This window comes from Rhinolophus sinicus, linkage group LG05 (assembly GCF_036562045.2).
Source record: "Rhinolophus sinicus isolate RSC01 linkage group LG05, ASM3656204v1, whole genome shotgun sequence".
Taxonomy (NCBI): Eukaryota; Metazoa; Chordata; class Mammalia; order Chiroptera; family Rhinolophidae; genus Rhinolophus; species Rhinolophus sinicus.
The window spans coordinates 49,831,485-49,856,370 of record NC_133755.1 but is presented as its reverse complement, the minus strand read 5'-3'; the positions used below and the strand labels follow the sequence as shown (position 1 = coordinate 49,856,370).

Here is a 24,886-nt window from a genome sequence, read left to right as displayed (position 1 = left end):
AACCCCTTCCCCAAAAGCCAGCTTCCTGTTGGCAGTAGGCCAGAGCTGAATGAGAGAAGCCTCAACTATAAATCAAGTTTGGAATTTTGACTGGACATATTAATTACCGAAATGACACTGTTTTATGACCTTAAGAGACTGTACAATAGGACTTTTTATAATCTAAGAATGACCAGAAAAGTCATGACTCTATCCTCTATCTGAATTTTCATCTAAAGACAGAAGAACTAGGCCCAATGAATAAATAGAAATGGACAGTAGGAGAGAAACACAAAGTTGCTTCATAATTGTATTCCAACGTGATGCTTGTTCAATATTAACAAACATTCCCTTAGGGTGGCTTTATCCTCCCCTCTAGAAAGCTTCCAGTCAATAAATGCAATTTGTTTTAAAATTTTGGCTAAGCCATATATAATTTAAAGAGAAAGCTACCAAAAACTTTGTGATGCTTCCAAAGCCAAATGAAGTTGATTTGGAAATTCAATACTCTTCTGTGTAGGTACCGAAGCAACCGTACTGTTTCCTGTAATTAACTGAAATGACTAAGTATTCACAGCAATAGTTTTCACCAATAACTCAAGCACTTATAATAGGCAAGTAGAAACAAACCAAAAAACAAATCCTTATATTTCACCCACCAAAGTACAATAGGTATTATATAATGAACAAAAAGGACAAATATTTAATATAAATGTTCTACTTAGTAGAATGGAGAGCATCACTCATTTTCAGAGAATAAATTATATACATTATTTTATATCATTAAGTAGTAATATCATTTGGTATATGTGAGCATTAGTCTTACAGCAGCAGGTGCACATAAGACTAAATATGTTATTTTTTCTTAATGTTGTAGTTCCTAATAGAAACTGAATAACACAAGTCCTGCAAAAATACCTCCTTTCAGGGTCTAGGATGAAAAAACTCACAAATGAAAAAGTCAGAGAAAGAATATACCTCATTTTAAAGACACCAAGTTTTATTAAAATTATTTTTCCATGTTGTATACAAACTGAACTTTGGAATTAAATCGAGATATACCGTCAGAATAATTCTAGGGTTAAAAGGCACAGTGCAAATGTAAATTACTGCAAATCAACAAAATCCAAAATAACTTAAAAAGTTATTTTTAGCACAAAAAATTTCCTTTTAAGTACAATTCAGAGCATCACAACATCACCAGAATACCTGGTTTGACACTTAATTTTTTTCCATTCATCTTCAAGCTGGATTAAGACATTAACCATAATATTGTGGAATGTTCAGCATTTATGTTTGGTAACCACACATATATGATCTGTATAAGCAGTTAGAATTTCATTTATTCAGACAAGTTGGTGATTTTGGTATACTCCAACCTGGAGAGAGTAAGTGATCTTAACATAAAATGTGATAGAGGAAGTAACTCACACCAAATTTAGTAAAGTTTAACTAACGTTATTGACAAAACCTAAACGAAGGACATTCGTGGATGCTTTCAAACTATATGAAATAGCAAATTGGATAAATATTCTTACTAACTAGATGCTCACAATTTCAAATCAAGAAATTACTAGCCACTCTAAAAACAGAATCAGGGAAGAAGAGTGATTTTAGAACAGACTTCCAGTCTTCCATTTCAATAGTTTTTCACCAAGAAGAAAACATGGAGTAATTTAATATATTCCAATTTCTGTGAAACACAAATGAGGAAGAGGTCTGTTAAAAACATGGAGTACATTATTATTTCTAATTTTAAATCTCCTCTTAGGTTTTATAAGCTTTGAAATGCCAAGTACCGCTTTAAAACATCATAATGAGTAATTATAGATGAATAATAATACAGAAAGTGTACATCCTAGGAGGCATCTGTAGGCGTTTTAATTTGGAAATAAGCATTCTGAGATCATGCTAATAGCGGTGTAGAAAAAGGAAGTTAAAAAAAATTCAAAGTTTTGGGAATCCTCTTATCTTTCCTGGATTTCATTTTAATCATCTCCACCACAGAGAATAAGCAGCACTTTCCTGTAGTCTCCAGATGTGTCACCCTAGAGGACAAGGAAATCAGTTACAGTCAGATAAATGGATTTTACTTATTTACTTATTTTTCATTAAATTTTATTGGGGTGACAATTTTAGTAAAGTGACATAGATTTCAAGTGTATGGTTCTGTAATACATCATCCATATGTATCACATTGTGTGTTCACCACCCAGAGTCAGTTCTCCATCACCATGTATTCGATCCCCTTTACCCTCATCTACCACCCTCCTCCCTGAAAAATGAGTTTTCAAATGGAATACACAGCTCAAAATCATCTAGGTTAACTTTCTTAAGCTTGTCTACATTTTTCTGAGATTGTTTTTTTAATCACGTGTTATTTTTATTACAAAAGTAATTCTTGTTTAATGGAGAAAATAAAGACATAAAAGAACATAAAAATCATCCATAATTCCACCAGCTAGAGATTACTATTCTTAACATCTTGGTTTGTGTATATCCTTCTAGACTTTTTTCTATGCAAGTAGATTCCTATGTGATGGGACTGCAGTATTCTTCTGTATTCTGTTTTACTTAATATAGCCTGAATATTTCCCTATTTTAACTCATTAAATGTTCTTCTACAGCATCATTCTTTAATGATTACCAATTATCCACTGCACACAGGTAAAATAATTTATTGGATCACACCCCCATTGTTGGATACTTATGTTGTTTCTAATTTTGTACTCTTATAAATACTGCTGCAATAAACATAGTTAAATTTTTGTGCATTTTCTTGATGATTTACTCAGAATAAATTTTCACAAAATGGCAATTACTGGATAAATGATCATGCATTTTCTTAATGCTTTTGATGTGGGTTGCAAAATAGCCTTCCAGAAGGTGCTATGATGTCTACAAAGAAATTTTATGGCTGAATTAACAGATCAATTTTTGTTAGTGCTTCATGGGCACTAGAAAAGATGGAATCTGTTTATAGGGTTCAAAGGTTTAATATTTATCTATTAAAATAAACCTTAATATATCCTTGTTTATACTTTGCCTCACTGATCTGCCAAAGAATAAGAATATGTTAAAGTCTCCCTAGCATAGTATTTCCACCAGTGTCTTCTTTCAGAGCATCAAGTTTTTTATTTATATATTTGAATACATACAATTTGGCACCTAAAGTTTCATGAGAATTTACTCTGTTGTAAATTCCTGCCTTTATTGATACAAAGTGATCCACTTTCTCTTATTTAATGCTTTTTCTCTTTAAATTCTTTTTTTTTACTTATAGTGTAATCTCTACTTTCTTTTTTGAATTTGTCAAATGTTTTCTGTACTTCTTCCTTATAAACAACATGGAGTTGGATTTTATATTTTTACCTTATCTGAGAGTTTACTTATTTTTATTGTAACTTAACATTTTTACCTTCTGTCATTTTTTTCTATTATTTACATATTTTATATTTCTATTATGATCCTTTTGACAATTGTTATTGAATGGGCAATACATTCCTTATTTTTAGTCTTTCCAGTGTTGTGTGAATGTGTGTATGTGCATATGTTTACATACTTACATATATAAACATTGTAATATACATTTACTTATATTGATGTTTCTCCAGGGCAATACATATTTTTGTACCCCATCATTTTAGTGTCTATATAGTATTACATTGCATGGATTTTCCATAATTTATTTAAGTCATCCCCGATTGGTTAATAAAAATAATTATAATAAATTATACACTATAAAAGTATGTCATATTATTCAAATATAAATTATGTAAAACAATGTAAATAACAAATAATGCTACAGTGAAAATATAATATTTACTGTACTTTTCACATTTCATAAAGCAATTTTATTCAGATTCTTTCATAGATTTTTAAAAATTGTGGTAAAATATATATTATATAATAAAATTTGCCTTTTTAGCCATTTTTAAGTGTATAATTCCGTGGCACTAATTACATTCACAATGTTGTGCAACCTTCATCACTATTTCCAAAACCCTTATTTACATCACCCCAAACAGAAACTTTGTTACTAGGAAGCAGTAATTCTCCATTTCCTCCTCAACCCTTGCCCCTGGTAACCAAAATCTATTAATACTTTCTGTCTCTATAAATTTACCTATTCTATATATTTCATGTAAGTGAAATCATACAGTATTTGTCCTTTTGTCTGGTTTATTTCACTTAGCATGTTTTCAAGGTTCATCCATGTTTCAGAAACTTCATTCTTTTGATGTATGTATATACCACATTTTGTTTATCTGTTGATGGACAAAGGTTGTTTCCACCTTTGGCTATTGTTTACATTGGTGTACATGTATCTGTTTGAGTCCCTGTTTACATTTCTTTTGAGTATATACCTGGGAGTGGAACTGCTGGGCCATATGGTAATTCTATGTTTAACTTTTTGAGGAAGCACCATTTTACATTACCACCAGGATTGAATGAGGTTCCAGTTTCTCTATATTCTCACCAACATTTTTTCTTTTTTTTTTTTTTTTTAAAAAGATTATATTCATCCTAGTATGGTATTTCATTGTGGTTTTGATTTGCATTTCCTAATAATTAATGATTTTGAGCATCTTTTCATGTGCTTATTCCCCATTTGTGTATCTTCCTTGGAGAAATGTCTATTCAAATCCTTTCTTGTTTTTAAGTTGGGTTATCTTTTTGTTATTGAGTTATAGGAGTTCTTTATAAATTCTGGATAGTAAGCCATTATCAGATGTGATTTGCCAATAGTTTCTCCCATTCTGTGGGTTAATGGACTTTTATTTTCTCTAAAGAAATTCCTAACCATATAATGGCTAAGTAAGAGGTAGAGTTCATTTTTTAAACATTTATTGCCAGTTGTCTCCAGAAAAGTTAGACCAGTTGATAGTCCTTCCATAAGAGATGATGAGTTTTCCCCAAGCTGTTCCCAACGCTGGTTATGAACTCTATAAATTTTGTGAAGGTATTAGGTGAAAAGTGATGACTTGTTTTTATTTGCAATTCATTGAATATTAGTGAGATTGAACATTTTTTATAAATTGAATATTTGTTTCATCTTTTATGAAGTGCATGTTTAATATCCTTTGCCCAGTTTTCTCTTTGGGTTTTTCTCTTTTTTCTTCGTGATTTGTAGAAGCTCTTAATATAGGGATATTAACTCTATATGTTACAAATATATTTTCCCGTAACTTCATTAGGGTCATCCTTGAATCTTTAAAGTCTTTCACTTACAGTTAGTCATACTTTAGCTCTGCAAAATAAAGTTACCTCATAGGCTGTACGGAAATGGAAACAAGTTCCTGAATAAATAATGCTACCATGAAAATCTGCAGCTCAAATCACCTCGTAGTGGTACCTCTCCAAGGTCTCAGTGGGATTCAGAGTATTTAACTCACAGATCAAACCCTGATTTGAAGTTTGTTGTGTAGGCATCACCAGCTTCTAGGGAAATGGGTCCTGACTTCATGAGACACTTCTGGCTTCCTCAAGAAGCAAAATCCCAGTAATGAAGGGTTTTCAGGAATGTGAATCATTTGTCATCACTCCCATGCCATGTTGGGATGCCTAGAAGTCTGGTACCAGGTAAAGAACAGCAATCCAGGATAACTCACATGCTTTCCCATATTTTCAACATACCTCAGCTGGCCCTGGATAGGGTTCTGGATGACTGATTCAGTTTGCTTATTTCTCATTGTAAGCAGGTAGACCAAGAAACTATACTCTTAAACATATTCATTAAAATATAATCTTTCTGTCTGGGGTCAACCTGAAATAATTACTATATTTACAAGGCACACATTGCCAGGTTCTAACCTGGCAGAGATTTAAATATCTGTGTGAAAGGAGAAAGACTGGAAATACTGAATTAGAGTACCACTTTTAAAAGATATGCTATCAGCCAAGGAGAGGATAAGAAGTGTCTAAGTACCCAGGTCAGAACCCCAGCCTTTCATCAGAGCTTTCCCCTGGGCAAGGCTCGGCTCCCGTGACGTACCTTGATGAAGGAGTATAGAGACTTTCCATAGAGCCTCTTAAAGTTTGCACGGATGTCCAACATATCAATTTCCGCCCGAGAAACCATTACTCTGATAAGGGTGTCATCATCAGTGCCCAAGCCCTAAGGAAGAAAACAAGATGCCCACATGTAAGACTAGCTGGTTTCCAGATAGTGCAGTTCTTTAGTCTGTCAAGACAAGACGACGGACAACTCTCCTGGTTGCTGCCCTTTGTACCTCCACCATAGAGACCGGTGGAATATCACTCCTCGCGATGGTGTTCAAGGCTTTCAGCAGCTTACTTTTCCAACACATCATGTTCTGACCAGAGGAGACCACTCTGTGTCATTCTAGAGACATACCATGTATTCTCCAGCCTGTCTGTAAGAGGCATACTCTGTATTCTCTTACTTGCAATGATTCTTTCCTCCGATGTCATCCTTCCCTCCCCAACCTTACCAAAATCCTCTGATATAAAACTTCCTTTAAAGTCCTGCTCAAACATAATAACTTTTATTCTTTTCTGATCCTCACTGAGTGTCTGCTAATAATAACACTAGACATAACTATATAAAAGAATTTAAAAACTATATAAAAGAATAACTATATTCTTTTCTGATCCTCATCCCCTAAACAAACAAATGTTGGGGAAAAAATACCCTTTCCCCTGTGTTCCTACCATATTTGGATCCTCAACTATTGTATTACATTCTGTTTTGTTCTTGTTGGTGTTTTGCACATACCTGCTCCCCTTCAAAGCTAGAAGTTCTTTGAGAGCAAGGACTACATTTTGACCTTTCTTGCACCTCCCATGGTTCCCAGCAAGGGTGCCTGCACAGAGTACTGTGCAGGCTTAGGAGCTTGGGATCTGAAGCCAGATTGCCAGTTGTTGCATCCCTGCTCGTTTACGTCTTCACTGAGGACCGTGGGCAAATTGCGTATCTTCTTTATGCCTCAGTTTTCTCATCTGTAAAATGGGGGTGGATAACAATACTTGCCCCATAAAGCTGCTGTGGGGATAAAATTAATCTGTATATATAAAGCATTAGGAACGATAATCATACAGTATAAGTACTCAGTAAATATTATCTAGCGTTATTATTAGCAGACACTCAGTGAAGTATTTAATAAATTGAACTATTTCAGACTGATTTTGGCCAACCTGGGGGATATAAGTAAGCTTATGAAGGTGGACACAAGACATATCAGAGACATTCAGATGCTAAAAATTAGGCCATTTACCTTCATAGATTTATAAAGCCTTTCCGCAAAATATGCAGATTTGTTCCTCATGCACTTTACTGTCAAGAGATAAAAAACAGAAATGAAAAGATTACAGATAAAATATCTGAGAAAAAAGTGACAGTTCCTTGTTTCTATAAGGTATGAAGTAGTGTCTCTCAATGCTTTATCAGAAACATTTTAGCCAAACAATGTTTTATGAACATAGGCGATATTGAAAGCATTTTCACAGATGGGAAGTACCCTCAGTTTATTGTCAACTTCCTGGAGAAATGATTAATAAAGGCCATTAAAGCCAAAGGCAGCATATGGTTTCAAAATGATTACCATCTCTACCATTTGTTTTAACCAGACTTGCAAGATACAGCTCGTATGGATTATCTTTCCCATGTCCTGAGGTATAAAGGCACAGAGGATATAAAATATATAAAGCCACATGGTATAACAACAATCAGGTTATAGATAATATTTCTTGTTTAAAATTTTGGATCATATCATGAGTGCTTTAAACAATTTTTTTCATCCCTGAAAAAAAAAATTCTACATCCCATGACAACAAACTGGTGACAAGGAGGAAAATCTGTAAGCACTTGTTTCTCTACTCTCCACCCCTTAACAGCTTACCTATGGCCAGCAGGGCGTCTTCAAAGCTACCAGATGTTTCAGATTTAATACTCTGTTCAATATCCTTCTGTGATATCCTTTTGTACTCATCAAACACTACAAACAATAACAGAATGGAATTACAAATAATAAAAAAAAGAATAAACTAAAATTTATGGACAGAATGAACATCTTTTAACTAGACCGCACTATGTATTCTTCAGCATATTTCAAGAGGAAACTAATTAGCAATGTGGGTGAGAACCCGGAGGTGTATGGTAAGTGGAAAGGGCCGGAGGAGAGGAGGACATCAGGCAAGTCCTTTCCCTTATCGGAGACCCTGCTTTCTCACACAAAGTGGAAATAACCTCTGGAGATTTGCTTTTCTCATTGTTTCCTTAATAAGCTGAATGTGCCTTTTTGTAAGTTTTGGCTTTGGCAATCACCTATGTATTCATCTTCCTTTTGGCTCATCAAAACTAGAGCAATTCAACTTCTTCAAAACTGCGTCACATTTGATAACAGCTGGTTGCATCTTTTAATAGACTTTAACATAATTACATTTCTTTTTTTTTGCCAAGTATTTTTTAATGTGATGAACATATTTTCCTTTCTTGTTGTTTCCTGGAGCCTTCTTAGAATGGATATGTTTTACTTATCTTCTTAACATCACCTTCTTTGGTGTGCTGCCATCCCCAACAGTATGATTCTCGCAGGGCTGTCAATCCAGGAACAACCCTGCCCCACAACATACACCATAAGTTCTACCAAATGAGGGAGCAGTTCACCCATCCAGGACCAATCAGTCTTACCCTCCTAGGAATTTTTTAATTGAGTAGATCATGGGGATGGCCAAAAACACTGAGTCATCTTTAACTTCAGAAAACATAAGAATCATGTGGGAAACCTGTTAAACTTCATGGGTGTCCTCTCAGAGGTTCTAAGTCAGCCAGTCTGAAGTAGGGGTTCATGAATCAGCATTTTTCACGGAGACCAGACTTAGGGAAACTCTGCCTTAGAAATAAAATCCATGACTCCTACTGAGATCCCCAGAACTGCTTTGATTTCTGTTCTTCCTGGAGTTGTTTAGCTCTCCCTTCAATGCAATGAGCCACCAATATTTTTCATTTTCCCTCTAGTCCAGTTCTATATTTCCCTTTTTTTAAAAAAAAAACTTAAGTTGGAGTCAGTGTACGAGTGAATGTTTAAATTAAAAAAAAAATTATTACAATACAAGATACGTTGCTATTAATCACCCTGAAAATATTTTCCTTTATTTCGAACACACTTATCCCATCATTCTTGCCACTTTCTGAAGCAGTTCTAGAAGTCCTGTTTCGTGAGTGTCTTTAGTTGCACTGTCATGGCTGCCCTGATGTCCCGAATTGATTCAAAACGTTTACCTTTCACGGTCATTTTAACTTTGAGTAAGAGCCAGAAGTCTCACAGTGCCAGATCTGTTGAATAAGGCGGATGAGGACACACCATAATGTTTTTATTTGACAGAAATTGCTTTACCAGAAATGATGTGTGATCATGGAGCTTTTCAGTTGTGATCACAAAATGCAGTGAATGCCGCTGCCGAGTGCCATCCAATGGAAAGGCAGGGCTCTTCAATTCGGGAAGCGCCAAGTCAAACCTTAGTAACAGTGTGTGACAAGTTTCAACTTGTTCAGTACAGTCAGTGGGGTGTGAGCTATGGTTGAGAGAAGGTATGTTTTAAAGTGTGCTGTAAATCATCTTCCATGATGACAACGCTCCATGTCACACATTGCTTCTGGTACAGCAATTTCTGTCAAATAAAACCATTACAGTGTATCCTCATCCACCTTATTCACCGGATCTGGCACAGTGTTACTTCTGGCTCTTCCCCAAAGTCAAAATGGTTTAGGACATTAAGGCAGCCAGGAGAGCTCAACTAAAGACACTCACGAAAGAGGACTTCCACAACTGCTTCAGAAAGTGGCAAGAACGATGGGTTAAGTGTGTTCGAAGTGAGGGGGAGTATTTTGAGGCAGAGTAATGGCAATTTGTCTTTTACTGTGATAATTTTTTAAAAATTTAAACATTTACCATATTGTTTGATCACACCTCGTATATTGCTTGGAATAAAAAATATCTAATTGACACATTTTCTAAGCCTCGGTCTTTTCCACTGTAAAAGGGGGGAAATGATAGCTGCTCCATTGGAATATTGAAACAAACAATATTTACAGTATGCTTAGCACTGCACATAGAATATAGAGTATTAGCAAAACCTCAGTTTTTATGAATCGTCACTATTGTTGGTTAGTAAGAAACTCATGAAGTTTTCTTTATACAAAGAGTGCTTAAAAGATTTTCTTCCAGTGACTTACAAGCATATAGTATTTTATAACTGCCTAACTACTGACTTGGCGCCTGGACGTGAAAGTTGCAAATGGATTTGCATGAAATCGGCTTCTGAGGACCTGCAGTTTTCGGAAAGTACCACCAGGGGGAGACTTGTGTTATTAGTAATTCGGCCAGGGAAGGCAAATTAGAAGCTGAGTCAGAAAGTGCATCAGATAGTGGCCCATGACATTTATTAACAGGAGTAATCACCTATTTCTTGTCACTGTGGAATATCTGAAATAATTGCAACTTCCAATGTGTTGTAATTTTCAACTACTTTATGTTTTCAATTTAGAAAACTCATTCTTCTCAAATTTCCTACAAGTTTTGTAAATTGTGTGTGATTATAAGGGCACAGTGGGTCTATAAAATTATGACATAGCATAAAGACTTAAAGAGCTTATAAAAAAGATGAAAGATCTTATTAAACCTTTATTGCTGTTTACAAGAAGAAAATAAACCTGACAACGAATATTGTACAATTGTTTATCTTTTCCCCAAAGAAGTTAAAGGCACTTTATGAAGACGAGCATTATCAGAAGCAAATTAGAAACATTCCACATAGGAAATAAAACTTGAAATTATCCACTATTCGTCTGATGCAACATCTCCCCTAAAGAAATCACTTCTACTAGTTTTACAACTTGGATGTTAAACAGGAATAAATGTCAACCAACATTTTTATTTTCCTGCTTGCTGATGTACTGAAAATGTTTTTTTATGTAATTAAATTTAAATTGAGCTGCTTTAGAAAAAGGACTATGAAGGTCAGTTTCCTGTAAATAGGAATGCCAAACTTCTATGAATACATTGTGTATCTGCTAATTATTCATGATTAATCTTTCAGAAATTGGCCCTCATGCACGTCGTTGCGTTGCACTCATACATTTCCGAGGTAAGATATGTAAGACAGATCAGGACAATCAGTCCTTTGTATCACGTACAGGGGAAAAGGTTATCAATTAATTATGGGCAATATAGTTTTCAGTGTCTTTTAAACAGTTTCTTTGGAAGACGAGGCAAGTGCCTTACCGTGCAACAGATGATTTCTATTCCGGGAACAGAGAACAGTTAGAAATTTCACCTCATCTGTCCCCCATTTCTTCTCTCCAGCCTCATAAAGGTCCTGAAGCCAAACAAAGCACAAATTTGAAACACCATAGAGAAAGTGCCAGGACATATCCAAATATTTCCAGAATTTCAAAGAGTTGAGCTGGCTTAGTTCTATGTTGTTGGTGATGAAGCTGGAAGCGGTATTGGCGATGCGTGGTAATGACTTAGGATTTTTCCTTAGGTATAAGGCTAACGGTACCCTAGCCTTAGGGGCAAACACCAGCAGCTCTGTACATGCAGAGTACATAGTTCTATCTTAAGAGTTAAAAGGAATGTTAAAGAGTTAAAAAGAAGACTTGGGCTGTCCCATACAGAAGCCATTGACCGCATGTGGCTATTTAAATTTTAATTAAATAAAAAAATTAAATAAAAAATGAAATTCAACTCCTCAGTCATACTAGCCACATTTCACGTGCTCAGTGGCCATATGTGGCTAGTGGTTACCATCCTGGACAGGGCAGATGTAGCACATTTTCTACATCACAAAGTTCTATTGGACAACACTGCTCTTGAATAATCTGTGATTTGTTCGGGGCTACAGAAGGTCTCACAGTAGAACCAGGACCCATCAGTAATCGCTTCTATTCCAACCAGGTAGGAATACAAGAATTTGATTCTGGTCACTTTAACTTCATTATTTATAAATCAAAACTACTGTACATATCATCTCACACCCATTAGGATGGCTGCTATTAAAAAGAAACAGAAAATAACAAGTGTTGATGAGGTTGTGGAGGAACTGGAATTCTTATGCAATGTGGGTGAGAATGTAAAATGATATAGCCTCTATAGAAAAAAGTATGGCTGTTCCTCAAAAAATTAAAAATAGAATTACTACATGACCCAGAAATACTATTTCTGGATATATATCCAAAAGAATTGAAAGCAAAATCTTAAGAAGATATTTGCAAACCCATGTCCATAGCAGCATTATTAACAATAGCCAAAAGGTGGAAGCAACCCCAACCCCAATGGCCATCCACACATGAATGGATAAACAAAATGTGATCTATACACACAATGGAATATTACGTAGCCTTAAAAAAGAAAAGAAATTCCTACATGTGCTACAACATGGATGAACTTGAGGATATTATGCTAAGTGAAATAAGCCAGACACAAAAGACAAATATTGTATGATTTCAGTTATAAGAGGCATCTAGAGTAGTCAAACTCATAGAAATGGAAAGTAGAATAGTGGTTGCCAGTGGCTGGGGAGAAGGGAAAATGAGAAGTTGTTAAATGGGATTAACAGTTGCAGTTTTGCAAGATGAAAAAATTCTGCAGATTGGTTGCACAATGCACATACAGTTAACTAATATACTATTGTTAACTACTGAACTGTACCTATTCTTTCCTTTAGGGTAAGCTTCGTCCCAAGAACAGGTAAAAATGGACTGGTTAAATAATAGCCTCTCTATATTTAAAATTTTCTACCCTTTATAAGTATTTACTATCAAATTCTACCTACTCTGATCATTCTCATCTCAAACTCATTTATTTTCTTCTATCAAAATCCAGTTATAATACCCAGAGTCTGCAAATGATATCCTTGCTGCTGATGCAAATTAAAGAGCAAAGGTGGACAAGGTTTCCTACTGTCTTATCCTGGAAGAACTGAAACCTTGGCTGGAGTTGTTGTTAAATTCCTTGTGTCTTGCTAGGACTTGGAAGATCCAGAAAAACCCTATTCTGAGTTCTATGCCCTCTGTTCTACTTCCCCAGCTTAAACTTGTTTAGAAGCATTTTTTTCACCTGGACACCCCCAAGAGAACTATGCTCCTTGAAGAGCTGAAAAATATTTGTTTGCTGAATTGCATGCTTTCAAAAAAATCAGACAGACCTGGATTCAAAGAGCCCAATTCCACCAGCTTTGTGATCTTGGACAAGTTATTTAAATCTGTCCATCAATGTCCTAATCTTTGAAACAGAAGTAATAATATCTACTTCCCAATTCATCGTAAGGAAAAAATGTAAAGTAGTCAACACAATGCCTGGCTCCTAGTAAACCCACAAAAAATTGATAGTGAATATCATGTTTCAGGAATAAGTTCCTCACTACCTCTTCGTTTGATTTAAGATTCACCTAGGCTATGGAGGCTCCTTCCTCCATGCCCAGAATGTTCTCCCTGAGGTAGCTGAAATTCACATAAGCATCCAAGAGTTCCAGTGTCTTCAACGCCTTCTCCCTCCTCAAAGCTTCTGGATTGAAGGCAATTTCCTATGTCTCCTGTAAGCGATGGGCCTCCCTGAGTCCTCAGAACTCTTATGACACATACCCCTCTTCCTTCTAGCGAAAGCAACAGAATCCATAGAGGTTCATACCGCACATACTGAATGGGACCAGTCCCTCTCTACGGTTGTATGAGCGTGAAGAGTACAGGGTCTAGATCCAAATTGCCTAGGTTCATATCCCAGTTCTGCCATTTATTATATGTCTGAACTTGAGCAAGGAACTTGACTTCTCTGAGCCTCAATTTCCTTGTCCATAAAATGGAGACAGCAATACTTACATCATAGGGTTATTGCAAGGATGCAGTGATATACTTCATATCAGGAGCTAGCACAGTGCTTGGTACCTAATAAAGATTCACTTTTTATTAGCTATTATTAGTGTTATCTGGCCACGTAAATAGACCAGGGGTTGGTACCAAGGAAGCAACTGCTTCTTGGGGTTAGTATTAATTTTACCCAACAGGGTACACACTGTGCCAACCTGTATTACACAGGTCCTATCAAATGTTCTCTTTGGGGAAGTACAAATATAACGTGAATCAAACAAAGGCAGGTCTCTTCATCTCCAAGTGATTTGGAAGACACTCCATGGTTCTCTGGGGTAAGCCACACCACGGTCCCAATGTGAAGAAATCTAGAATCCAGAGGTACACATATAATGATGCCTCGTGCCACCCCCAAGCCCCAGGTGCATTCCAGGCAGAATGAATGTTAAGAACACGCAAGGAGGCAGAAAACACATGGTGTGATCAGGGAACTACTGGCTGAGCAGTTGGATTTAATTTAATCCTAAATTAAATAAAGAATTTAGTGAGCAATTTATTCCTGGTACATTATATTCCCTATCAATTTTTTTGTAAGCAACTTCTGCTATTAAAGGTCATCTGTGGGAATCCTTTTTAATAACATATCCCAGCTGGCCAATATACACTGAAATATGAGAGAAGGGTTTCATCAACTAAGGCCTATCTTACTGTCAAAAGAGAAAGAAGCTACAGTTCTACTCACCTGGGCATCCTGTCTCATGAGAGCATCATCCAGATGATTTCCTTCATCCCTGCCACCCTGGGGATGAGAAAAACAAACCAAAGAGAATGAGAGAGTAGCCATGAAGATGTGGCTAAGACAATGTCTGGGAACCCAAGGCCATGGCAATTAGACAGAATGCCACAAGGGGTCACACTTCCAGCCTAGGGAGAGAGGACCGATGTCCCCTGAGCGGGCTTGCATGATTCCTGTGGCTCTGATCTGAGCCTAGAGAACATTACCAACCAGAGGGCGAGCCCTTATTGTATGGGTGTCTCTGCAACATAAGAAAGGGAAGGAGAACAAATGCTGCCTGTTGACTGCTCCCTCAAATATTATCTCCTCCCCTTCCTCATCTCCCCTAATCCTCCCAGCTGACTCATACTTTTGGAACTAGCAAATCTACATTGATCAATTCTGCCAAATAGGGGTTGGGAACAGAGAAGAATAGAAAGAGTCTGGGACCAGAGATTGGGCTTGAGGAGCACATGAAAGCGCCCCATCCCTCACCAACACCAACGCACTGGGAGGGCAGAGTTGACATCTTAGATGAATGCTAAAGAGCAGCAAAACAAGCTATTTTCCTCTGGTTTGTTACACTGTTTTTATTGTTATTCTGTCTCAATAGTCTATGGTCTAAGCATGTTTCAGCAGAATGGCAAATCTGGGAGGAAAAGAAAAAATGGGTAGGAAATAAGAAAAGCAGGCTGCATGATTAAGTAAATACCAGAGAAAGAACGAGGTGGGAGTTGGAGATGATTTCCAGGGATTTGCTTTGAACAGCAACCATATTAACAGAAAAAGACAAGTCAGGAAGAAGAGCTGGTTTGGAGGGAAAATGAGTTCAGGTTTAGTGTAGGAGGACTGATTTGAGGTGATGGCAGAATATCCAAAAGGAAACATCTAAAAAGCAGTGAGAAATGAGTCTCACACTCAGGAAGGAGGTCGGGGATAAAGCTACAATTGGGAAGTCATGTGAAATAGCTCATGTATCCATCTGCTCGTTTCTGGCACCCCTGCTCCCACACTAGCCCACTCCTTCTTGATTTCTCACATAGAATACTGAGGTAACTGCCTACCTGGTCTCCCAGCCTCCAATTCCTTGCCATTACAATTAATCTTATACCCGACTATTACATTACTCTTCTAAAAGTACATTTCCAATCACATCATTCTACTGCTCCAATACCTTTAGTGGCTCCCTACTGCTCTCCAATGAAAGTATAAACTCTTCCCAACATAGAATCCCAGTTCATCCTTTCCCCTTGTTCCTAGAGTTACCAACCTGACTGCTCAGCCAGTTAGTCCCTGATCACACTAGGTGTTTCTTGCCTTCTTGACTGTTCTTAGTGTTCTTCCTGCCTGAATGCACCCACCCACACCTCTGCTTCTTGAAGTACTACCAACCCTCCAAGTCCTCTCTCAACCTGATCTCTGCCATGAAGACTTTTCTTTATTTCTGCAACCAAAATTCTCCTGGAACTTTCCTTTTACTCAGTGCCTCTCCTTGGCCACTTACTTTTCAAGCCTTTACTATAGCAACTTGTGGACCTGATATAGTCCCTTATGACAAGAGAAACTTCTAAAGCCCAGGAACTGCCTCTTAATCATCCTCATTAACTCTCAATGCACTGAGTAATAAGGGTATCAGAAATGTATTAGGTATTTATATATATATAAATGGGAACAAATGGGCATACATGACTAGCCAGAGTCTCTCAAGGAGAGAAGAGAAAACACCAGAGAGGCCCAAGAAAAACATCTGAGGAATATTCACATTTGGAAGGTTGAAAGGAGGAGAAAGCCTGGAAAAGGGGACAGTGAGCATGTCAACAAAACCCAACCCCCATCAGACGCAACACACAGAGGGGGCCACTCACAGCAGACAGAGACACCAGCACTCTTTGGAACATGAACGATGTGTCAGAGCAAATGTCATCTTCAAGGCTCCGCCCGTATTCTAGCAAGAAAGTAAAATTAGCTACATGAGGATAGAGTCCTACCCAACACTGTGACACAGTCCAGAGCCTTCTGTTTTCTCTGAGACCAGCCCGTGTACTGAAGCAGCTCCTCACGAGGCTTCCCACCTCACATACCGTAGTTTTTAAAAAACTGAACTCTGGTAAAATGGTCAAGATACGTTTAGCTTGTCATTATAATGGAAACAAGATGTTCCTGTTCTCTAAAATGGGAGGCGAAGAAGGCTGGGGCTGCAATCCTCACTCTTCCTACTGTCCAGGGGTCTGTTCTGAATGTGGTTTTCAGTGACGCAGAGAACAGTAACCGTTGACAAGCAAATAGAGTGGAGTCTCAGAACCCGTGTTTGGGGACAAGCAGGGAACTGCCAAGCCCAAACTGGCATGTGCCTTCTCTGCCCCATCACTTGCTGAAGAGCTTCTCCTAGATAAGGTCCAAACAGTCACAGCTGGTAGGGGGAGACTTCCTGCATTCAGCAGAGGTGGGGATCCGGTGCTAGAACCAAACTCCCAAGGTTAGAATATGCTGCTCTGAACACAACCAAAAAAACTATTATTTTTTTTTTTGTTTTCTTTCTACCAAAGCAGTACATGTTTACTAAAGAAAATTTAGGAAAAAATAAAGAAGTAAAACAAAGGGGTGGGGGAAACAAACAAACAAACAACAACAAAAAAAAACCTCACCATAATCTAATCACCCAGAAATAATCATTGATAACATTTTGGTGAATATCCTTCTCTTTTCCCTCATATACATATAGTGTCTTTTTTTCTTTAAAAATATGGGATGATGGCATATTATTTTGTGATTTGTCTTTTTCACTTATCCATATACCATACCCTTTAATGTAATTTAATAATATCCTTTAATATACAGTTTGCTGGCTACATAATAGTCCATTGTGTGGGTGTACCATGTTTTGTTTAGCCAATCTGCTAAATTGTTGGACATTTTTAGCTAAGGTAACCAATACCAAATAAACACTGTGGGATTTAAACCTTTGTGTATTTTTTATCATACTCTTAGGGCAAAAAGGTATGCATCTAAATCATTCTATGGAAATTTTTAAGAGGGGAGTAAATGGCTATCATTCTGACGTGGCTGGAGGACACACACTCCAGTCTGAAGGTAAGTTGGGTGAGACAACCCCTCCAGGCCATGTCCTAGAATGCTAAGATTCACTGGTGTCCCCACTTTTCAACAGCACCTTTGATTCTCTACTTGGTAACAAGGAACAGCTGCCTAGCTTTCAGGGTAATAAAACACTGCCCTGGGTAGCCAACGTAGTGACATGTTCTCCTGAGAAGTCTTGAGACTCCAACAATCACTTGCCTAGACAGAGGTCGGCCTGAAAGCAGAGCTTGGAAGGGAGGATCCCTCATGGTCAGTTTGATCAGTGGGTAACCCCCAACCCTTCCCGCCCCTCGGCCCCCCCCAAATCTGCTAGTCTAGTTCTCAGGTCACAGTGACACCTCAGCCAGGGCTACTGAGGATGCTACGTACGCAGCTGGTAGGTCTGGCTTATGCGGTGGATCTCCTCAGGCGTCCGGGAGGCCAGGATCTCAATCAGGCAGCCCTCATCGGTGCCAGCGCCCTAAATGGGAAACCCAGAGGACAGGACTTTATGAGTCAGTTTACAAAATCATGTCCCGGACAGAGAAGGAATACAACCAAGAATCTGCAGAGAACAAAGACAACCCACAGGGTTCTAACTACAGGATTGGCTCACTTTTAATTGTCCTGCTCAAATTCCAATGTGTTTACTATAGTTTATTGTTATAATAAACATTTATGGGCTGTTTCTATGTGTTGGTTATTGTGCTAGGTTAGGGACAGTTTCTGCCCTCTGGGGGCTTAATCTTTCCTTGATCCCCTCTTGTACTTTTCCTTTGAAGGACAGAATCTTCTGGCAAAGGCTGTTACCTCTTTGTTTTCCCAGAGCCTAGCCCAGAACCTTCCACAAGACTGAGTATTTATTGATACGGTTGAGGACAGTACTTGTTTTTGAATTTCATACTTGATCATTAAAAATAGGCAGACCCTGAGCTAAGGCATCGTGGATCTGGTATGTAGGGAGACTGAGAATCCCCCCCCCCCTTTTTTATGACAGTTCTGAGCCTACAGCAGACCCAGAGACCCCCAAGGTGTCAGGTGTAAAGTTTCATATCTCAAAAGTAGCTAACATGGCAAAGGAAGTTTCTGGAGCTGCACCAAAAGCACTACAATCACTCCCTACAGAGCCACAGGAAAGAGTGAATGATTCCGTAACTTTCTGGAAAACAACTTTTCAGTCACAATTGCTATCATGTAGTGTCACGTTTTCAAGGTGTCATAAATGCAGGAGAACCTTTCCCCTATCCCTCATCCATCCCATTCTCACAGGGCGTTCATCACAGTTTCTTGAGAAAGCTCGTCAGCGTTTGCACTAACAGCGCAAAGAGCATGAGGGGAGCACACACCTTCATGGCCCTTCGCAGCTCCTGCACGTCGTACAGCACGGTCGGCGTCATCATCCCCACAATCACTTTCTCGAAGTTGCCACTCAGTTCTGACTTCAAATCATCTATCAGGTCCTGCAGTGCGAGAGAGCAGCTTGCTTAATTGCTACAGTAACTTAAACTAGCCACTCTCAAAGAAATGGGGTCTCCGAGAACTTTTCAGGGGACCTTCAAGGTCAAAACTGTCTTCATAATAACACTAAGACATTATTTGCCTTTTCACTGTCATTCTCTCACAGTTGTACAGTGGAGTTTTCCAAAGGCAACTTGACATTATCTACAATCATGTTAAAAGGCTATTAAAATACGCCTCCCTTTTCTAACCACGCATCTGTGCGAGACCAGATTTTCTTCATATACGTCAACCAAAACCACATATTGCAAACAAACTGGATGCAGAGGCAGATATGAGAAGCTAGCTGTCATCCATTAAGCCAGACATCAAAGAGATTTGAAAAATGTAAAACAATGCCAATTGTCTCGCTAAAAAATTGTTTTGTTTTGGAATATGTAGCTGTTTTTCATAAAAATGTTCTTTATATTAACCTGTGAGGGGTTTATTGATTTCTTAAAAAGTAAACAAATACATACTTTACAGTTTTAATTTCTAATATAGTAAATAGCAATAGCTATAACCCACAGAAAACAAAAAGTCCTCAAGGATTTAAGAGTGTAAAAGGAGTCCCGAGATCAAAAAGTTGGTCAACTCTGACTTAAGTGTATTAGTCCACTTAACAATATACCCTGAATGTATTTCCAAGTCAATATTCACCTATGACGTTTTTAACAGCTGCAGAAATTCCTACAGTTAGATGCAATATAATTTCTTTAACCAGTCCCCGTTTCTATTTTTCTACTGTGACATACACAGTTGTATCTTTTGAATCATTCATGATTATTTTTTTAAGGCTCAATTTCGAATCAGAAATATAATTATTTGGACAAAGGACCAAATTCTAAAGACATTTTTCTACATTTCCTACTAAGACAGGTCAGAGAGTTTAAGATCCTGCTTAATACGATCAACCAACCAATAAGGAGCACGTCCAGATCTCTGACCCTCACAACCCTGATTCCACACATACTACAGTATTTCAATCGATTGTGCATATTTTTATGTTACAGCCACATATCAAATGAATGAATGAACAAAAAAATTAGTGCTTCATCCACTAATGTGGGTCATCTTACCAAACTGCCATGAGATTAGCTTAGTTTTGAAGCAGCGTAATCAACCCCAAATATGTGTGGCAACAGGCTTTAGGTCTCTAGGTCACACATCACATGCACGTTCGTGCCTATTTGTGCTCATTAAATTTCTTTGGGGATGAAGAGGAGTTTAAAATGCCCAGAAGATAGTCCGAGCTATGAATGACCCCATTCCCTACTGGGGTACCTAGCCAAGGGTCACCTTGCAGATGCTCTGGGTAACAGCTGAGCCGGCCTTGTCCCCCAGCAATTTAGTGCCTGTCTTTGAGAAGCACCCACAGTTTGTTTGGCTGGAGAGTATCTCAAGGCTGGAGACCCTCACTGATGTTTCCTCAATAAAAAGATTCTTGCTAATCACAAAGGTAGGTTTTCAGTGATGTGGAATGATTGGGTGTAATGATGCTGGTTAAGTGTGTCACTGAAACAGAGACAGAGAGAGGATTCCTGAGGGGTGTGGGATTCAAACTGGAAGGGGAAAACATGGTGAGGGAACCACCTCTGAAAGCAGAAGCTGATCAATTATGTACATATACACAAACATGTAAGTCCCATTCTAGAATTTGGTGAGGAACTGAAGATCATTTAAAACAAACTGGATTTAAATATTTTCGTCAGGTTGGAGGGTCTTCATCCACAGTGGCCTAAACGAGGCCTCTTCAGGGTCAGGGAAGCAACACTGGGAGCTCAGCCCTGTCTGCTGCTCAAAAGGGTGCTGGCTGAGTTCATTCAACAGCCGAGTCCCTGCGAGGACCTGGGTGGAAAGAGACCAAGCTTGGCCTTGAGCTCTGTGAATCAAGAGCTCCCTGAAATCACTTCTTGCTAAGGAAAGCTGAGGGAAGATGTTGCAACCATTTTTTCCCCCCAAGAACATCTTTAAACAAGGCAACAAATCCGTCTTTTAAAAACACAGGGCCACTGCAAAATCTAAGATAGATCAGAGAGACTGAGGCCTACCCTGCCGATGGTGGTTTTGTAGGCCGTCCTGATTTCCTGGCGCTGGGCCGTGCTGCGGTAGGCGAGGACGTTGATAATGGCATCTTCGTCGGTGCCTGGCGGTGGGGGAGCACAGACAGTGAGTGAGTGTCATCTGAGAGAGGAAGGAGAAAATGGGTTCCCTTGCACAAACCGGGGTCACCCAAACACATGCAGTGACCTTTCGAAGAAAAGAGGTTTGGTCAGAGGGTTTGTCTATTTTGGGGGGGAAACAGATGCTAGATTTGAGTCTTCGCTTCTCTTTTTCATTAGCTGTTAACCACTGAACAAAACTGTTAACTTCTCTGAGCAGCAGGGTCCTCATCTATAAATGTGAGTGATCACGAGCTTAGAGCTGCTGCAAGTGTGAAACAGAACAATGAAGTTAATTACTGAGCACAATGCCCAACACCTACGAAATAAATGTTGACTGGGATCATGCTTTCCCTCCTCTTCTGGAATTCTTACCCTGTCCTTTGGATCTTCTGTATCTATGTCCATGTTCTTGCCTTGTCTCTCATTTCTAATCTCTTTATCATTTTCTCTGAGTTTTGAAACAATTCAAATTTCTCTTTTAATTCACTCACTTGGCACTTTGCAGGGCCTAAATTGGCTGCTCATGGCATTCGCTGCGTTTTAATATCTATAGTTGTGTTTTTCATTTCCAAACTGCCTTTCCTGATCTCAGATGGCTCCTTTTTTTATAACTGCCAATGAATTCCCATGCTGCAATCTCCTACCAAAACTTTATGATGTGAATTACAAATTAGAAATGTCCTAAGTTTTGTTTGCCTGTTTCTTGCAGCAAAGCAGCTTTTACAGGGGGGCTTTATTCTGGTTTTGCAAATTGGTCCCTTGTCTTAGTAACAGCCGGATGTTCATGTGTGTTTGGTGAGTTTTCCGTTTCCTCACTGTTTATACTGTGTGGGAGTTGTGATGGGTTACAGAAGAGATTCTGTTGAAATATTTCAGGGAGAAATGAAAAAATACAGATTCACCACAGTTATTGCTTGCAAGATTAGAGATCCAGAAAATTGTGAGATGTAGGGAAGAAACTATAGAACTTAAGTGTACATACCCTAGGGACCTACTTTCTGTTCTGTTAAAAAAAAAAAAAAAAAAGAGGGTAATAGACACAACCATTCTTTTTTTCTTCAGAAATCTCAGCTGGGGAGAGAAAGTTCATCACCTTTTGCTTACCTGCTTTCTGGGAAAGGTACCACCCTTATTCCAGTCAGTCAGGTTTGAACCCATAAAATAGCTTTGGGTTTTTTTTTTACCCTTTCTTCCTCCACATTCAAATTTCCTGCCAAGACATGCAAAATCTAGCTCTGTGATCTTTTTTGCATCTGTCCCCTCTTTTTAATTCCTACTACTACCAACACCCATTCAGGATCTCATGGTTTCTTCTTAAACAACTGCAAAAGTCTGCTAACTAGTATTCTTACCATCTAATAGTGTTTCCAAAGTTTTGCAAGATTCATTTTCCTATAAAGAAAAAGTCACTGTGTCCCTTCCCTGTCCAGGAATACACAATGGCTCCCTACTGTCTGCTGGATTTACTACACCCACTGTAATCTGGCATTTGAGACTCTCTACAACATCCCGTTCAGTACTGTACATAGCCACATAAAAGAAGACCAGGCAGCCAAATCCATAGACTTAGCTCTAGCATCACTGTACTTGACCCAACTGTACTGCACTCCATTTTCCTGACCTCCTTCACTACCAGTCTATCGGTTTATGTCTCCCTAAGCCCCTCCATTTCGCATCGTGATTCTGGCATCAGTTGCTTCTTGGCCAATGCCTCTGGGCCATCCCTCCACTCCATGTCTGTGAGTCTATAGGTGGCCTTCTCAATAGCACCTCTACGACTTCCCTTTGGTACCTGCCCAACAGCCAACTCTGGCTTTGCAAGCCTCTTGCTATAAGCCACCTTTCCATGTATTTACTGTGATGCCCTTAGGCCTGACCTAACCTGGAAAATGGGACAATGCTTACATTCATCCCATGTCTTTGCTCATGCTAGTCCATTCTCCTGAAGCACATTCTCTCTTCTCTCTGGTTATTGAAACTCATCTCCCAAGGCCCACCTCAAATTCTACATTCTCCAAAATGTTTTACCTTGAAATGTGGGAATTCAGATCTTCTCTCTGAACCCTAAAGGGATCTTATTTGTGTCCCTCCTATAGCTATCATAGTATGAACTGGTCATAGTTTTTTTCTGTACATGCCTTAGCCACCTAGCATCCATGGACAAGTTGACCACAAGGACTAGGCTTTACAAACCTTATCTCCTCCAACTGTCCACCTTGCACTGGCCCCCACACAGCAGGCACTGAAAAGCACTGGCTGTGTCAAATGTCTCCTGACTCTGATTTTGAGAATTCTGAAAGCCATGTGGACCACATTCTGAATTATGATGCCCTTGATATATACCAAACAATTAGGATAGACCTGAAAAGAAAAGAGTGGGCCCAGTACATTTTCCATTTTATTTATGAAAAAGGGAAAATGAGGAGCTAGATACATAGATTTAGAACAGTGCTCTGTTTGGAGGTGGGCAGCACGATAGCCCTGTGGGTCAAATGCCAGCTCTGGAGTCAGACTACCTGTAAATGCCTAGAATCCTGACTCTAACACTTACTAGTTCTGGGACCTTGGGCAAGTTAGCCAACCTCCCTAAATCTCAATGTTCTCACCAACAAACTGTCTCAGGATTAGAACAGATAATCCATGTTCACACTCTGCCTGACACATAGAACTTAAGAAATGTGACTAGTATTGTTATTGTTGCTCTCAGGAGCACAGGGGCAAAGTGAAATGAACTCTTCTTGGATAGAACAACTGGGGAACTAAGGCCTCACGGTCAAGATTTTTATCTGAATCTCAAGGAGGTTCTAAATAGCAGCTTTAAACCAGGGGGCACTTCTCGGGCCAAATGTCTACCCAAGCAAGGAACTAGGCCAGGGTAGCTCACCGTGCACTCTGCACGACTGTACATGAGGCCTTTGCCCTCGGGAAGCTAACTGGAGGGTCACGCACTGGAAGACAAGCCCTTGTGGTTGTGTACACACAGCTTTCTCACATACAACCCCACACACTGCATGTTGGGACTGCAGCCGTGCCCATTACAGCAACGGGTAGAGGGACTCAAGGGAAAGAATGTGGACTTAGAGTGGGCAAGCCCGACCTTGGCACTGGGCTCTGCTGAATGTGACTCATGGCTAAGTTCTACTTACTATGTGACTTACTATGTTACTTCACTTCTCTGGGTCTCACGTGCATCAAATGGGGCAAAATAACATTAGCAATAGCTGCTTTCATTAAATCACAAGGTCGTTGTATATGTCCATTGAGATAATATTTGTGAAAGTGCTTTGTAAACCTTATGGCACTATACACACCCAGCACTAATTGGAAAACAAATACATTTCTAAACTTTTAGATATAGATTCATAATGTGGTGATGCAAAACATATTTCAACAATTGGGAAAATACAGAATGAGTACATTAAATTAAAAATTCTGTAGTAAAAGTGAGTAATGAATGCCCTTCCATCTAATTTGTCCTGAAAAGCCAACTTGTTCCCATTGTGTTTTCTTAGAGTGAGACCTACTCATAATTGCCAGCGGACACAGCACCCTCTGAGTGACTCTGTG

General features: G+C 38.8%; 1 protein-coding gene across 2 annotated transcripts in view; it reads right to left on the bottom strand.

Annotated features, from left to right (window-relative positions):
* Positions 1-958: 958 nt before the first annotated feature.
* The window catches only part of ANXA4 (annexin A4), a 54,036-nt gene continuing 30,108 nt past the window's right edge, over positions 959-24,886 (bottom strand). For both annotated transcript variants that reach the window (XM_019718517.2, XM_074332113.1), the window contains exons 4-13: positions 21,206-21,300; positions 19,004-19,117; positions 18,048-18,138; positions 16,448-16,527; positions 14,550-14,606; positions 11,226-11,319; positions 7,842-7,937; positions 7,218-7,276; positions 5,975-6,097; positions 959-2,027 (exon numbers count right to left, since the gene is read on the bottom strand). In XM_019718517.2, coding sequence (XP_019574076.1) covers positions 1,968-2,027; positions 5,975-6,097; positions 7,218-7,276; positions 7,842-7,937; positions 11,226-11,319; positions 14,550-14,606; positions 16,448-16,527; positions 18,048-18,138; positions 19,004-19,117; positions 21,206-21,300 — 869 coding nt within the window. In that variant the 3' untranslated portion in view covers positions 959-1,967. The remainder of the gene's footprint in view (positions 2,028-5,974; positions 6,098-7,217; positions 7,277-7,841; positions 7,938-11,225; positions 11,320-14,549; positions 14,607-16,447; positions 16,528-18,047; positions 18,139-19,003; positions 19,118-21,205; positions 21,301-24,886) is intronic.